This window comes from Vombatus ursinus, unplaced genomic scaffold, assembly GCF_900497805.2.
Source record: "Vombatus ursinus unplaced genomic scaffold, bare-nosed wombat genome assembly UNPS02014799.1, whole genome shotgun sequence".
In the NCBI taxonomy this organism is placed as follows: Eukaryota; Metazoa; Chordata; class Mammalia; order Diprotodontia; family Vombatidae; genus Vombatus; species Vombatus ursinus.
This window is the reverse complement of record NW_020954577.1, coordinates 46,360,690-46,376,678: the sequence shown is the minus strand read 5'-3', so window position 1 is coordinate 46,376,678 and position 15,989 is coordinate 46,360,690. Positions and strand designations below refer to the sequence as shown.

The window sequence follows — 15,989 nt, the reverse complement described above, 5'->3', positions numbered from 1 at the left end:
AGGCCTGAGAAGAATTGGAACCTCTTTGAACAACCTCATGAAATCAGAATCCGAATCACTAAGAAGAGAAATGTAAATCCAAACAACTTTGTGCTTTCACCTCACGCCCAGCTAAGGAGTTGTCTGGGTGGAAAGGCAGGCACCCAAGGGCATTGTTGGCAAAGTAGTGAATTGTTCCTGTGTTCTGAATGCTGTTTGGAATTATGTGAAGTAAGTCCCAAACGTGATTCTACCCTTTAACCCAGAGATCCAACTGCTGGGTGAATACCCAAGTGACAGAGACAGGCCCCATAGACGCCTACATGTAAGTATATTTGTGTGGGGGGAGGGGGGAGGGTGGGTAGCAAAGAACTAGAAATAAAGAGATGCTCCCCAGTTGGAGAATGGCTAACTAAACACGTTGTGCATGAATGTAATAAGATATTAGTGTGCTTATAAGAAGGAATGAATGAAGAAGCATTTCTCTGTGCTCGATTTATGTCAAGCAGTAGATAAATACAAATAGATGAAGTCACAAAGTCCCTGCTGTCAAGGAGCTCACCCTCTGCTTGAGAGAGACAGTACATACAATTCAGCCGCAGGGCAGAAGGAAAGGTCCAGAAGTTTTAGGGATTCTGTGGTGGGGCAGATGAGGCCAGTTTTGGAGAACTAGAGGGCACAGTCAAGGCAGAGGGTCAGGCCTGCTGGTCCTCCGTCTTGGGGGAGCTTGGAGGACCTTGGGACTGGGGCCTGAGGAGGAGGCCGAGGGAGAACATCACAGAATCACAGGATTGGATATTTGGAAAGGGCCCAGCAGCCATTGGTCTGACCTGGACACCAAAGACGCCTCCACCGTAACATGTCCCCAAGTGGTCATCGAGTCTGCCTGTAGATTTCCCAGGAGGGCCGAGTCATTGAGACAAACTCTCTGCACCTTCCATGACTGCTCCTTCTGCCTTCTGGGACCATGCGGAACAAGGCTGACCCCTTCCCTACACACTTGAAGACAGATGTCCTCTGCCCCCACTTCATTCACCTGGTGCTTGGGCAGCACCAGTCAGATACCTTCGCCATCATCCCAGTCGCTGTTCCTAACTCTCTCCAGCTTCTCAGAGTCCTTCAGCCGTGGCTTAAAGACTTAGATGAACATGCCAGGGAAGGAAGGAGATCGAGCCAAATGGTGTGCAGATGGAGAGGACGCCCCCGCGTTGGCCAGGCCTGGAAGCCTGAGGTCTGGACTCTGCGTGGGATATCAGAGTTGGGCTGCGTGTCGGCCAGTTTGGTGGAGGTTTTCTTCTTCCTCTTTAAGCCCTTTATTATAAGGGGTGTCGCGGGAAATTGTGAGTGATATCAAAACAAAAAACAGCACTAAACATTTATGAAAAAAATCTATCCCAGAATTTGCCTAAGGATCCGTGCCAAACTCACTCGTTCATAGTTTAAGGAGTATGCTTGCTTGTTTTTTGAAAATTGGATCACCTTTTGCCTGTTTCTAGTCTTTTGGAACCTTTTCTGTTCTCCGGAATTCTTTGCTGATTTCATCTCTGAGCTGCTTTAGTCCTCCAGAGGCAGCTGGATGGTTCAGTGGTTAAGAGTGTTGGACTTGCTGTCAGGAAGACCTGAGTTTGAATCCTGTTTGACATACTTCCTAGCTGTGTGGCCCCAAGCAAGTCACTTGACCTCTGTCTGCCTCAGTTTCCTCACTACCGCTCAGGTAGTCGTACGGATCAGATATGTAAGCAAAGCCCTACAGAGATGCCGTGAGTTGTGGTTGCTACAATTCCATCCTAACCCTGTCTATTCTGTTTTCCATTTTGGGGATTGTGAGGGAAGCGAGATGGGAGTTGAGTAATTTCACTTTTTATTTGTTCTTTTCACACCAAACATTCCTTAAAAAGCTCTCCTCTTTGTCCTCAGCATTTTTTTTTTTTTTAACAAGCCATCGTTCATTTCTGGCTTTCTCGTTGCTGAGACCCTTCTTCTGGGGGTCATTCTTTGGTGGCTGTCCCGTCTTCCTCATGCCTGTTCTGCCTTGCCTTTGGGTTTGCCTTGCCGTTTGCGTTTTCTGGCAGGTGCTTCTCCAAGTCTTAGGCGTCTCTTTAAATACCTCCCTCTTACTTCCTGGGCAGGATCGATCATTTGCCAGGCTTTGTGTTTGGGAGCCTTTTATCATTCCTTTTAGCTTTGGGACATGAGGTCATCAGGCCTATCTTTCCTCTAAATTTTTTGAAATCTTTTTTTCTAAATTCTGGAGTATACCTGCTTCTGATTAGAAATCCTGAAATGACACAGTTGCTTTTCTCCATGTTTCATCTCACCAGCTAGATTAGGAAACTGCTTTATGTTGACTCTAGTGCTTAATGATGGCCCCCTCTGTTTGTAACCCCACTATTCATCCAGTGATACTGTGGAGCCCTACCACATGGCGTAACTCGGGTACTGAAGAACCAGAGGCACTCCAAAGACAGTGGGAAGGCAGCCAGTGGGAGCTCTGACCGTGTCACTCCCCCTCACCCCATGACCTTCAGGGGCTCCCCAAAGCCTCCGGAATCTAATGTTTAGCTTCTTTCTGTGTATTCTGTGTTCTAGCCTACTTGCCTATCCTCAAATATAATACTCTTGTCTCCTCTCTCTGGGCCTTTTGCAGTGGTGGGCTTCCTTCAAGACTCAGTTAAAATTCTACCTTCTGTAGGAGGACTTTGTTGGTCACCCCCATCTGACCTTCTGCTATTGCCTTCCTTCTTCTTTCTGTCAACAAACATTTATTAAACATCATTTAATATCACGCATATATGTGTATATGTATTATATATATATATATGTATTTATGTTAACAGTTCTATCCTTTATTTTTATCATGTGTAGATGAGGGAAGGAACCTGGGAAATGGCCATTTAGTAGAATAGAGAAATTCATTAAGTGGGAGGGCAAGGTGTCTCCAAGTCAATGGAAAATTGGGAGCAAACCTAAAAAAACCTCAGCAGTACCCCAAGCTGATTGAAATGAACACTGGGGATGCCACTTTATAGAATGCATTTTTATAGTCTGGCACTTTGCCTGATTAAAGAATTGTTGACTCAATCTTCACTATAAGAACATTTTCATAAGAATAAAAAACTAAAGGCAACTCACGCTGTTTAGTTTTCCATATTCTCCACTTTGCTTTCATTCAGTCGCATGTTTATCTCATGCGACAGCTTTTGATTTGGATATTGGACAGTTTTGAATGAAGGTACAAGTACTTATTAAATGCTAATTGTGTGCTAGCCACACCAAAACAAGGCAGTGCCTGCCCTCAGGGAGCTTACATTCTAATGGAGGAAACCACTGGTAGAGGGGTACAGTGGCCTGGGAGGGTGTTCTGGAAAGTTGCAGGAATATGAACCTTTCTTTCTCTGCATTTTTCATTTTTGATTTACAAATGTAGCATTTGACTACTATGATTAATTCTTATTTTCCTATTTTCTGTGATTTTGTCTGTCTGTTAACTCCCTTCGCCTGGGTGGATCGATGGCTCTTAAACAATTTATATAGCTTTAGAGAAGGGGTTCTTAAATGAGGGTACATAGGCCAAGGGGTCCATGGCTAGATTTCAGGGAGTTTGTGAACTCGTATGGAAAAACAATTCCATCTTTATCAAAAACCTCGAACTGAAACTTTTCCTTTCCTTCTGCTATTTCAAAGCATTGGCCTTACCAGACGGGTCCCAGAGGGGGGTCCAGGCTCACACAGCTGTGGCTTCAATCAGGCAACAAGTGCTTGCTAGGCACTGGGCCCTGAGGCGAGGGCCACTGGAGATGTCGAGGCCTTTGGGTCACTCTATGACCAGAATGGCGATCTATCTGATCCTCCTTCTTAGGGTGCTCACTGCCCTCCTGCTGCGGGGGTCCTGAATTGGGGGCGGGGAGGAGAGGGGACCTCATACCAGCACGGGAAAGATCCCATGACTTTCAGTGCTCTTTGTATTGTTAGGGACACAGGAGCTGAGGCTGGGCTGCAGAGTGGGCCTGATTTTTTAAAACTCTGTTTCTTTTGAAATGCACAGCCTTGCACTACATTTTGTTTTTAAAGGAAGTGGATTGTTCTAGTACTTAATAGATAGTTTTCCTCATACGTTATCATCACTCTTAGCACTTGTTTTTTCCTAATTTTAGCAAGATCAGGGTTAGTATACTTAGTGAGAGAACACTAGTTCCTGCCCCTGAAATTGATTTCTTCCCCCATAGATAGGCCTGACTACTGTGTTCTGTGGATAAAGGGAGCTCTTATTTTTTATTTATGGTTTTAGGACAGATTTTTTCAGATGTCAGCTCTTTGGTGCATGTGTCAATGGAAAGAAAGCCATGCAGTACAGATAACAAGGCCTCTTGTTTGCTCTGAGAAGCTGCGGGACCTCTGTTTGCATCTGGGTGTTTGGGCAGTATTGGAAGCTGGGCTATGAAGATCTGACTTTGGCTTGGCTTGGCTTGAAAGCCATTTGATTTTGCCAGGCTATTCATTTCTTCTCTGTCATGCTAAGGATGGGTAGGAGGCTCTGGCCTACGCTGAGCTAACCTCTCAACCCCCTCCTTAGGGATGGGTTAGGCTGGGGTGGGTGCTGAAGAGGAGGTAGTTCAGTGTTTTGTTTTAAAAAGGTCATCCCTTACCTCTCATGCCACCCTGGCGGGGGGTGGGGGGGAATAATGAAAACAAGCAGCTGAAAGTAAGGCTCGGCCTTTGCTGTGAACATTCCAAACTGAAGGTAGGTTCCAAAGAATCCTTTTCTGTATCGGCCAGTGTTGTCAGGCACAGAGCTCAGGTTGCCCAGCAAACACAGATTTCCTTGAAAAATTAAAAGGCGTGGATTGGTCGTTAAATTACTCTGGTGCTATTGCTCCGTTTCCCCTGGTTAGGATTGACAAATGTGCAAGCTTGTTAATTTGTAGGACTGCCTTGGAATGGCTTCTCACTGGTTTTTATAGTGGAGTTTGTAAGTCTCCTAGCATTGAGGGACCTACTCTAGGTCTGCTCCCTGTTGGAGAGATGAAAAGATGGGCCCATGGGAGTCAATGGCTTGACCGGGGTCATACAGCCAGGGAGCTGCAATCTCTTGCAAAGAGGAGGCTCTGACTCCAGCAGTTGTTATCCTTGAGAAGTCTTTTTTGAATAAAAGGATTTAATAGAAATTAATCTGAGTAGCCTGGTCTCAAGTCTTAGATGATACTTGTTAACTTTTAAGTTTATATTTATCAGACATGAATTTGACTGTTCATTCAACAAATGTGTATTATGGGCAAGGCACAGTATATATTTCTTTTGGGGGATATAAAGGAAAAGGCAGGAATGACCCCTACTCTAAAGGAGTTTGCATCCCGCTGTCTCCGTCATCACAAATTTGAGAAGTACTCTTCAGTGAATGACATTAGAGGCTAATGTTTTACATTGAGAGCTGAAAGATAAAGTGCATTCCCTGACTGTGTAGATTTGTGTTTTAAGGGAATGGAAAAGAACCATCTTTGTGAAGACAAAAGAAATGACAGGAAGATACGTTAAGTCTGGGGGTGGGGTGGGGAGAGAGACAACAGGAATCCATAGGTCAGGTCGCTGGCATATTCCTTGGACTTTAGTGCTTTAGAGTGTTGATTCCTTGCTAGTTTAAAAAAAAAAAGCAACCTCCCAGTTAGTTGTCTCATCCAATTCTATACGACTCCTTGAATTAGGTTTTTTATGGGCGTTGTTAAAATCACAGTGCTCATGGACAGGTTGATCAACAGTTGATGAATTATTGTTCTGACCACAGGAATGAATGAAGTGGTCTAGGAAGATGTGGAATGCTTACAGTCAGCATTGGTGAAGCTGTTACCTACACTAATTAAGTCTTTTAAAGTATTGAAATGTGGGCATGAAGTCAAACCATGTGTTTGATTTATGAATATAGTAAGACTGTATGTCAATTGCAAAGTTCTCTTGACTAAATTAAGTGAATATAATAAAAGTCCTAGAATGTTGCTTTTGCTTAGATTTCTAACCTATCTTGCCTTAACTCTTAAAAAATACCTTGCCTTTTTTTGGGGGGGGATAGAGAAAGCTAACCCCTAGTTTTTGGTTGCTGGCCATATATTGATCATTTCACCAAACCTGGCTTAATTTATAGCAGAGAGTGGAATCTACTTTGTGAAAGCATTAGCTTTTAAAAGTTCATCGACATTTGCTAATTTTCATATTGTTTTAATTATAGCAAAAAGTAATACTTAGTGAAAGTATAATTTTCCAGTGGTTTTTGAATTCTCATATGAGATAGTGCAGATTTAAGTATGTCAAGGTTATTTAGGGTGTTATTCACCAGCCGAGCGATTGATTCTCGTAACATGCTCTTGTTTTGTGTCTTAAAATGGTTTTATTCCTAGAGAATGAGAATGTGTGGTTCTTGTTAGGAAACAAAGCACTGAAAGGCAGAGTTACAAATAGTCCCTTTTTTCTCTCCTTGTCTTGCAGATGTATTTGGGGACAGCAAACATGGACGAGTTCTTCTCATCAGAGAGCCTTCTCTGAGAAGAGCCTGGCAGGCGGTTTGAGTGTCCCTCCCTCCCCTGGAACACCATGGCAGGTTTCAAGAGAGGCTATGATGGGAAAATCGCGGGTTTGTATGACCTGGATAAGACCTTGGGCAGGGGCCACTTTGCTGTGGTCAAACTCGCCAGGCACGTTTTTACAGGTGAAAAAGTGGCTGTGAAGGTCATTGACAAGACCAAACTGGACACTCTGGCCACCGGTCACCTCTTCCAAGAAGTCCGCTGCATGAAGCTCGTGCAGCACCCCAACATCGTGCGCCTTTACGAGGTCATTGACACTCAGACCAAGCTTTATCTTATCCTGGAGCTTGGAGATGGAGGAGACATGTTTGACTACATCATGAAACATGAAGAGGGTCTTAATGAAGACCTCGCCAAGAAGTACTTTGCTCAGATAGTCCATGCTATCTCTTACTGCCACAAACTTCACGTGGTCCACAGAGACTTGAAGCCCGAGAATGTGGTCTTCTTTGAAAAACAAGGACTTGTCAAGCTGACGGACTTTGGCTTCAGCAACAAATTCCAGCCTGGAAAGAAGCTTACCACAAGCTGTGGGTCTCTTGCCTATTCTGCTCCCGAGATTCTGCTTGGGGATGAGTACGACGCTCCTGCTGTAGGTAGGTCCTTGTCTCTGTGCCCCGCATGCCGGAGCCAGGCGCGGAGGTGGGAGGGGGCGTTGTGTGGGGAGGACGGCCAGAAGGCCAGGGGGCTGGTCACCCCGGTGTAGACTGGCCTCGTTCCCCGGGGGCCTCCCTGAGGAGTGGGATCCAGCTTAGGGCAGAAGGCCAAGGACGCTTGGCATTCACCAAAGACGTCCACGTGGCCATCCGCTCGGCATCATTCTTGGTTCTCTCAGTCCTGAACGTCCACGTTGGGTGGTTGTGGCCGCCGTGGCTCAGGGTCAGTATCTGGAGGCTCGCGCTCTTGGTGGATGCAGACTGGGGCCCTCACTGGGGCTCCCCTGGCCTTGACCCTCTGCCATACACGAGAGCTTTGTCTCTCCTCTGAGGGCCTCCTTCAGGAGGGGCCGTCCGTCGTGTGTGTGTGAGGACCCGCCAAGGGGCAGGGGTGCTTCTGCTTCTCAGGCCGCACTGCTCTTCTCGAGGGGAGGGCTGGCGATTGTCCGGCTTGTTGGGCATTTCTCCTAACACAGTGGTACCCGGGGAATCAGGGCATTGGGGCAGCCCGAAGGCAAAGCTGGCCCTCAAGGTTGAGCTTCCAGGGATGTCCCCCGCGTCCAGCAAGACCCCAGGCTCTTCCCCTCCGTGATCGGACGAAAACCACCGACCCTGACCTAGTCTGGACAAAGCTTCTTGACTGGCTTCTCCTCCTGGGGAATTTGGGGGGATTGGGTTGATGTTTGCTTCAATACCGTTAATCGCAGTCAGGACAAGCCTCTGACATGGGCTGGCGGTGGCCTCCTTGGCCAGCCCAAGCCCTCCCCCAGTATCCTTAGTAATGGTCATCCAGCCTTCAGAAGGGGAGGCTCTTCTCAGAGGTCAAGGGCACCCCATATGCCTCCCGGGGCTCATTCCCTTTCCTGTCCTCTGCACCCAAAGCCCACCACCCCCAGTAGCCTCCACTGCCATCTGCCAGGCCTGGCTCTGGCTCCCTCTTTTCCAGGAGGCTTCTCCTCCCCCAACCTCCCCTGCTAGCTTACAGACGGGGGTTAGGGTTGGGGAGCTACTCAGGGAGGCAGCAAAGGGGGGCCACAGCACCTGGAGGCAGGAGGACCTGAGTGCAAATCCAGCCTCACCTTTCCTAGCTGTGGACACAGCATGGGCAGCATCAGTTTCCTCATCTATAAAATGGGCATAAGAACAGCACTGACCCCCCCCCAGGGCTCTCGTGAGGCTCAGCCATGATAATATTTGTAAAGCGCTTAACACAGGGCCTGGCTGCTCCCTTCCCCCCTCCTCCCTTCCCTCCCCTCTTCTAATGCAGATTGGCAATCTTTCTGCAGCCAAGCATCTTGCATCCAGGGACACACGGCCAGTGTGTGTGTCAGAGACAGGCCATGATCCCAGGCCTTCCTAATCACCTGCCAGAGGCGGTCCTCCTCCACTAGGATGGATGGATGCCCTCATTAGAGCAGAAGGGCTTCCAGGCCAGGTGCTGCCTACAGTCAATCAACAAACATTTCAGAGTGCTCCTGTCAGCCAAATACTGCCTGTCCTCAGGGAGCTTACATTCTACGTTCTTGGGGGAGGGACGACACGTCCATCCATAAACGTAGGTAAAATACATACAAAGAACTTTACATCCATTATTTCACCGACCCACAAAAACCAAACCAAACCTCTAATGATCCCCGCCTTCCAGAGGAGGAGTCTGAAGTCCAGGCTGAGTGGTGTGCCTGGGCCGAGCAACCGCTAAAGTGTGTTTTGAACCCGAGCCTTCTTCCTTCTCCTCTCTCTGCGCCACTGCTGCCTCTCCCTAGCAGGAGCTTCTGACCCGGCCGTTAGCAGGGCTGAGTGGCACAAGGACCCCGTGGTGGACCCCGGGATGGACTCCTCTGCAAGCAGCCTCAGCGCGCAGGCCTCCCTGTTACGCCAAGTACAGGTCTTTCTGGCAGGTCCTCCAGGGGCCTCCCTCTGCAGCCCTGCTACCCCAGTGCAGTCACTGGTGAGGCCTCAGTTTCTTTAAAAATCCTTCATAGCTGTGAATTTAGCCTGACTGCCTCAGTACATGACAGTCGTGACTGCTTCTTGGGAAGACTTTCACTTCCTGAAGTTGCTGAGGCTTCTCATCGCCAGCAAATCCATTTTTACAACATTGTGCAGATTACAACTTGTAGCATCTTTGATGTCGGCCGCATTTGGTTTCACCCAGCCCATCGTAGGTCACGTCTCAGGAGCTGAGTGACTCTGCATCCTAGCGATGGGCATATTAACTGCGAGTGCTTTTCTGTCGTTCAAGAACAGACATTAAAGTTAATTGTAGTAAGTCTGGTGGTTTGGAGGATGGGACGCCCTCCAGCTCCATGACACTGAGGCTTTGGGGTTCCCCCCATGGTGGAGACATTGTCACGTGGCAGTACCTTTTCCTAAGGCTGGGTGAGCAGCTCAGTGGAGGAGACAGAGACGCTGGGGTCCGAGGAAGTCTCAGAATCCCAGTCAGGACACCCTCCCGCCCCCTGGTCTGGGGTAGAACCCTGAGATGCTGAGAAGATGATACCTGTGCCGCATGGTAGCTACCCTGTGTGTGTGTGTGTGTGTGTGTGTGTGTGTGTATGTGTGTGTGTCTGTGTGTATGTGTGAGTGTGAGGCAAAAGGTCTTTTCAAAAAGCCTTGAGATTGTTTTTAATCTTACATTTTGTGTTAACTTGGGAGTTTTTTGTTTTCAGTTGTTTCAGTCTTGTATGAGTTTTCGTGACCCCATTTGGGGTTTTCTTGGCAGAGAGAGTGGAGTGGTTCGCCATTTCCTTCTCCAGCTCATTTTACAGATGAGAACACTAAGGCTAACAGGGTGAAGGGGCTTGCCCAGGGTCGCACAGCTAGGAAGTGTCTGAGGCCGAATTTGAATTCAGGAAAAGGACTGTTCTTGACTCCAGGCCCTGTACTCTGTGCACTAGGACACCACCTAGCTGCCCCTGACTTGTGAGGGGCTTCCCAATAAACTGCCCTCCCCAGCCGCTTCCATAGACCATGTCGGGTAAATCCAGCAGACCCGGTGATCATTCTTGAGTCCACACTGAACATTTCTTAACCAGAGGATGATGGTTAGCAGCGAACCCGGACTCTGATCTTTGGCCTTGCCTCTGGGGTCTGTGTCCTCAGTCGCCCTCCCCGTGGGCCAGCTCTCTCAGGGGCGGCACTTCCCCAGTTAGGATGTGGCACTGTCTGGCTTTTCCTGTTTGTGCCCCACCTCTGCCCCTTTCCATGGTGCTTAGCACATAGTAAGCACTTGGTCATTGCTTTTCATTCATTCCTTTGAAGTCTTGCATAGCCAGGGGGCTAGAGAGCTGGGCTCAGTCAGGAGGACCAGGCCCTTGGGGATTGTGTAACCCTAGACGAGTCATGGGGATCTTGTAGAGGGAGCTGGGAGAGAGGGATGCGCCTGGCCAAGGCCGCGCAGCTCTTCCATCGGTGAGCCCAGACTTGGGACCCAGGCCCCCTGACGTCACCTCCTGGGTCCTCTTTGAGCTGGAGAGAAGCCAGTGGTCTCTGCTGGCAGCCCCGGGAATCCCACTCTGCGTCTTTCCCTGCCTCGTTCCCTTACGTTGCCACGTCTCCCTTTGTTGAGCCAATCTTCTCTGGTCGTTTTTGTGGTTTGTTTTTCTGTTATAAACAGCCTTTTTGCAGCTGTTTTGGAGACTGTCGAATACATTGATCCTTTCTGTCCTCGGCCCCTGAGGATTTGAAACCCAGTGAGACCCCTAGATCCAAGGGTCTGAAAGCTCAGGTATTTTGGGTGGGGAAGAACACGGCAACAGTAGATCAGTGACCACCAGCCCCCATCAGTGAGAAGGGTATGGCCCCCTCTTCCCGCCAGCCACTCTGCTCGTGAGAATGTTGTGAGCCGTCATTGTTTCTAAAGTAAAAGCAATTTAACTGGGTTTAACTTTCTGAGAACTTTGTAACACCCCCAGAAAAAAAGAAGTACATCCTTTGGATGTTGCTGGTGTGGGGATTGATGTTACAGCCTCATGCTGTTTTAATTCACGGGAAGTCTCGATGAACTGTTTAAACTCTTCTTCATGCGGTGAGATTGAAGGGCTCGCAGCCCAGTGGATGGAGAGCAGATCGGGGCTGCCCCGGGGCCTCAGAGGCCAGGCCATCGTCCCTCCCCAAGCTCCTCATTTTACAGATGAGGAAACTGAGGCCCAGGGCAGCTAAGTGATCTGCCCGAGGTCCAGTGGGCTGTAAGTGTCAGCCATTAGATTGGAAGCCATGTCCTCAGACCCAGAGCCAGGACTGTACCTTTCCACAGTGACCACGTAAAGTTGGGGGCCTGGGCCTGGAGGAAAGGGCATCGTCCAGGGAGGTAACAGGCTGACCACATGATCAGGCAGCTGTGAGAGATAGAGGCGGATGGCCTGGCCTCTTCACTGGTGTCTTTGAGCTGTCAGGCGGGAGCAAGAGGAGCCCCAGGCCCCCTTTTGGTGGATTATGACTGCTCAGCTGGAGGGAGTGTCCACGTGATGACTTAGAGAGCCATGGACTTATTTTGGACAAGGGGGAAATATGAAAATGTTTATCAAAGACAGCAAGTTTAAAAAGAGAAAAATGTGTGTATACATACATATCTATATGTCTCTATATACATGTGTATATGTTTATGTCTGAAATTGCCTCTGATTTCCTTAGTAGCCAAAACCTAGGCAGCAGCTGCCTCAGGAGCAAAACTGTCAGTTGGAAAGCAGATCTGTAGACCCCACCAAACTTCACACCGTCGTGGAACGTGGGAGCACGTGGGGGAAGTCCCAGGGGTAGGTTTGTGAGGGGAAGTTCCTTGAGTTGGAGCCTTGCCGTGTGATTGTGGGCAGGGCTCTGGCCTGTCTGAGCCTCCTGGTATCCTGATCTGAGAAAGAATGATGAACCACTGGCCTGTTTACTCCATCATAGGGTGGCTGTGGGCAAGGTGCTCGCTCAGCCTTGTCCAGGGGCTTTAGAAATGACTGATGAGCTTCGGGTCCTGGTTCAGACTCCGCCTTTGCCCAGACTTGTTTTTAACAGGGTTCCACCTGCTTGTGAGTTGTGGCCGGTGGGGCTTGGGAAGGGAGAAGGCTCCAAAGTCCCTGGGAGCCCACTCATTTGACATTTATAAGAAAGGGTGTCTACAGGGGGCAGCTAGGTGGCACAGTGGATAGAGCACCAGCCCTGGATGCAGGAGGACCTGAGTTCAAATGTGACCTCAGACACATAACACTCACTAGCTACGTGACCCTGGGCAAGTCACTTAGCCCCAAATGCCTCACTGAAAAAAAAAAAAAAGAGATAACATAGATAGGTGTCCATGCTTCTTTCTGCTTTCTGAAAATTAAATAAACCTATAAATTGAATTTTTAATAAAGTGACCTAAGGAAGCAGAATCCTGCCATGGAGACACGCCATCCCCCACTTTCCTCTCCTTCTCCATGTGAAGATGCACTGGGTGCTTATTGTCTGGCCCGTTCCAGACGCAGCCACCCCCAGCTCCTCCTCCATCCTGGGCCCCACCCTGAGCCCTCCAGTCCCACGCTGGGCCGGTCTTGGTAGTTCTGTCTCCACACCATGGCCGGTGGTGGGCGCCTTGTTTTCCCTCACCCAGCTACCCCCAGGCCCACGTCAGGCCTTTCTCACCTCTTGTCTAGGGCACATCCTCAACACAGGTGGCCCAGGATGGAGCCTAGGAGCCCCTCTTCGGAGTCACGATTAGCCCCAGGGCACCGACCCGAGGGGTGGGGCAGCTTGTTCCCTCTGCCCTGTGCCTGAGGGCATCCCCTCTGCCACCCAAGGTCCTGTGTGGTGGAGCTGCTCTGCTGGGTCCCCTTCTCACCTTCCCCAGGGGGCCAGCCTCCTCCCAGCAGTGAAGAAAACCTCTGTTTGTGGCTTTCCTCTCTGTGGCGCCTGGGACGTGCCAGCCACACCTTTGAGTGCTCCGTGGCCTAGCTCCCCAGCCTTTGTCCTTTGTCGCCTCACCCTCTCGATCTCTCCTTCCAGCCCTGCCGTCTTGTAACTGGACGAGGAGCTGATCCTCAAACTCATCACTTCCTCTGTCTCTCCCAGGAGAGACTGCTTGTTTTCTCTCTGCGTCCTTGGAGTCAGGAAGCCCTGGGTTCCAGCCTCTGATCTCACTGGCTCTTGGACCCTCTTGGTGCCCTGGGCACCTTTCTGACCCTCAGCTGTAGAAGAGGTGACACCTGTGTTGGTGGAGAAGGTTTCCTATCCCCAGAGACCCCTCTACCAGTGGAATCATCCCTAGCCCTCTGTGTCTTAGTTGCTGTCACCCCAGGGCCTGAGGAGTTGGATTTAGGGCTGGATGGTGGGGGAGGAGGCACGCGGTCATGCGCCCCACCTCTGCTGGGGAGGGAGAAGGTGCTTAATGATTGTGGAACTGATTGGAGGAAAGCTGGGAATTTAGAATTCTAGAACCACCTGGACAGCTTCGTATTTTTGGTTGCACAAGGGCCTGGGTAGAACTGGAGAATTTGCCTTGGTGACATAAATATTTCATGGGGGAACTTATTCTAGTAACCTAAATGTAACCTAGCTAACCCGCTTGGGGGGAGAGGTGTGGGGCCTGGAGCAGAACCTATTATTAGTGGGTCTGTTGAAAATATGTAATGTACCATTTTTGGATTTGAAACTTGTGTGTATATGTGTATGTATGTTGTTAGGTTCTCTCAGTTGTGTCCGACTCTTTGTGACCCCATTTGGGATTTTTTTGATACTGAAGTGGTTTGCCCTTTCCTTCTCCAGCTCATTTGACAGATGAGGAAACTGAAGCAAACAGGATTAAGTGACTTGCCCAGGGTCACACAGCTAGGAAGTGTCCGAGGCTAGATTTAAACTCAGGTCTTCCTAACACCAGGCCTGGCACTCCATCAGCTTCCCCAGAAGGACCACCCAAAGGGTCCAGGCCATGACCCCCTGTAGCTGAGATCTCTGAAAAATTCAACACCGTGCAGCCAGACCTGTGGGTGAGCCTCTCTGAAATGGGCTGTATCACTCTCTTGAGGAGCAGTGCACATTCAACCTAGATATGGGCATCAGGCATCTTTAGGATTTGGGTACCAATGGTCCTCTGAACAACCCAAGCAGTAGGTACCCAGATGATCTTCAAGGACGTATTATAAAACCCTAAAATGTAATACACACCTATGTGTGAAATATTTTAAATCCCTAGTTTTGAACCTAAAACCTATTCTAAAAACATTTATAACATTAAGGCCATTTCAGTCGATTGAACTTTCAGATATTTGTGAAAAATTGACACCAATATTTTAATAATTCTTAAAGTAGAAGCAGTTTTTTTTATGGCAGTTTATACTTTTCATAATGTTTTCACACACATTATTTCACTTGGTCCAATTCTCACAAAAGCCCAGTGAGGTAAATGGAGTGGGTGTATAATGCTCTATTCATATATATGAAATTATAAACATATACAAAGCATATGTGCAATTTAACATGTGTATATTAAAAGTCTTTTTAAAAGAAAAAAGGTTCACATTCCAACACTTTGCTATGTGGAGAACACAAAATCTTTCGCTCCTGGGGTGTGTGTTGGGGGTACTATAAGTTCCTCTTTCAGAAACATGAGTGTGAGGGCACGAGCCATGCATCCAAACAGCTCAGGGCAGGGCACGTGGGGACCGAGCCTGGTTGCCGAGGAAACCAAACTGTGGTTATGTAAGGAAGTTGCATGTGTAGCTTGGGGGTTGTCATGGCTCCGGAAACATCTCCTCGAGCAGCCCTTTCACAACCTCATTTCTTTCTTTCTTTGTAAAATTTATTTAGTATTTTATTTTTCCCAGTTACATGTGAAAACACTTTTTAGCATGTTTTTGAAGAGTTCCAAATTCTCTCTCTCTTCCTCCCTCCTCCCCCAATCCCCCATTGAGAAGGCAAGCAATTCGATATAGGTTATACATGTGTAGTCATGCAAAACATTTCCATATTAGTCATGTTGTGAAAGAAAACATAGACCGAAAAAAAAGAAAGAAAGAAAACCTCAAGAAAAATAAAGAAAGTTAAAAAAAAATATGCTTCAATCTGTATCCAGAGACCATCAGTTCTTTCTCTGGGGATGGATAGCATTTTTCATCCTAAGCCCTTCAGAGTTGTCTTGGATTTTTATATTGCTGAGAATAGCTAAGTCATTCACAGCTGATCATCTTACAATATTGCTGTTACTTTTCATTTTGCATTAGCTCATGCAAGTCTTTCCAGGGTTTTCTGAAACCATCCTGCTCATCATTTCTCATAGCACAGTAGTATTCTATCATAATCACTTAGCACAATTCATTCAGCCATTGCCTAATTGATGGACATCTTCTCAATTTCTAATTCTTTGCCACCAGGAAAGAGCTGCCGTAAATATTTTTGTACATATAAGTCCTTTTCCTTTTTGTTTTTTTATCTCTTTTGGGATACAGGTAGTGGTATTGCTAGGTCAAAGGATATGCATAGTTTTATTTCCCTTTGGGAATAGTTCCCAATTGCTCTATAGAATGGTTGAATCAGTTCACAATTCCACCAACAGTGCATTAATTGCACTAATGCCTCATTTTCCCCACATACCCTCAAACATTTGTCATTTTCCTTTTCTGTCCTATTAGCTAATCGTATGAGGCAGTACTTTAGAATTGTTTTAATTTGTATTTCTCCAATCAATAGTGAGTTAGAGCATTTTTTTTCATCTGGCTGTAGATAGCTTTGATTACCTCATCGGAAAACTGTTCATATCTTTTGATCATTTATCAGGTGGGGAATGGCTGTTATTTTTATAAATTTGACTCAGTTCTCTACATGT

At 47.8% G+C, this 15,989-nt stretch overlaps 1 protein-coding gene across 2 annotated transcripts in view; it reads left to right on the top strand.

The window, feature by feature from the left end:
• LOC114050666 (SNF-related serine/threonine-protein kinase) overlaps positions 1 to 15,989 on the top strand; it is a 61,913-nt gene that overhangs the window by 13,492 nt on the left and 32,432 nt on the right. For both annotated transcript variants that reach the window (XM_027872525.1, XM_027872526.1), the window contains exon 2: positions 6,454 to 7,147. In XM_027872525.1, coding sequence (XP_027728326.1) covers positions 6,559 to 7,147 — 589 coding nt within the window. In that variant the 5' untranslated portion in view covers positions 6,454 to 6,558. The remainder of the gene's footprint in view (positions 1 to 6,453; positions 7,148 to 15,989) is intronic.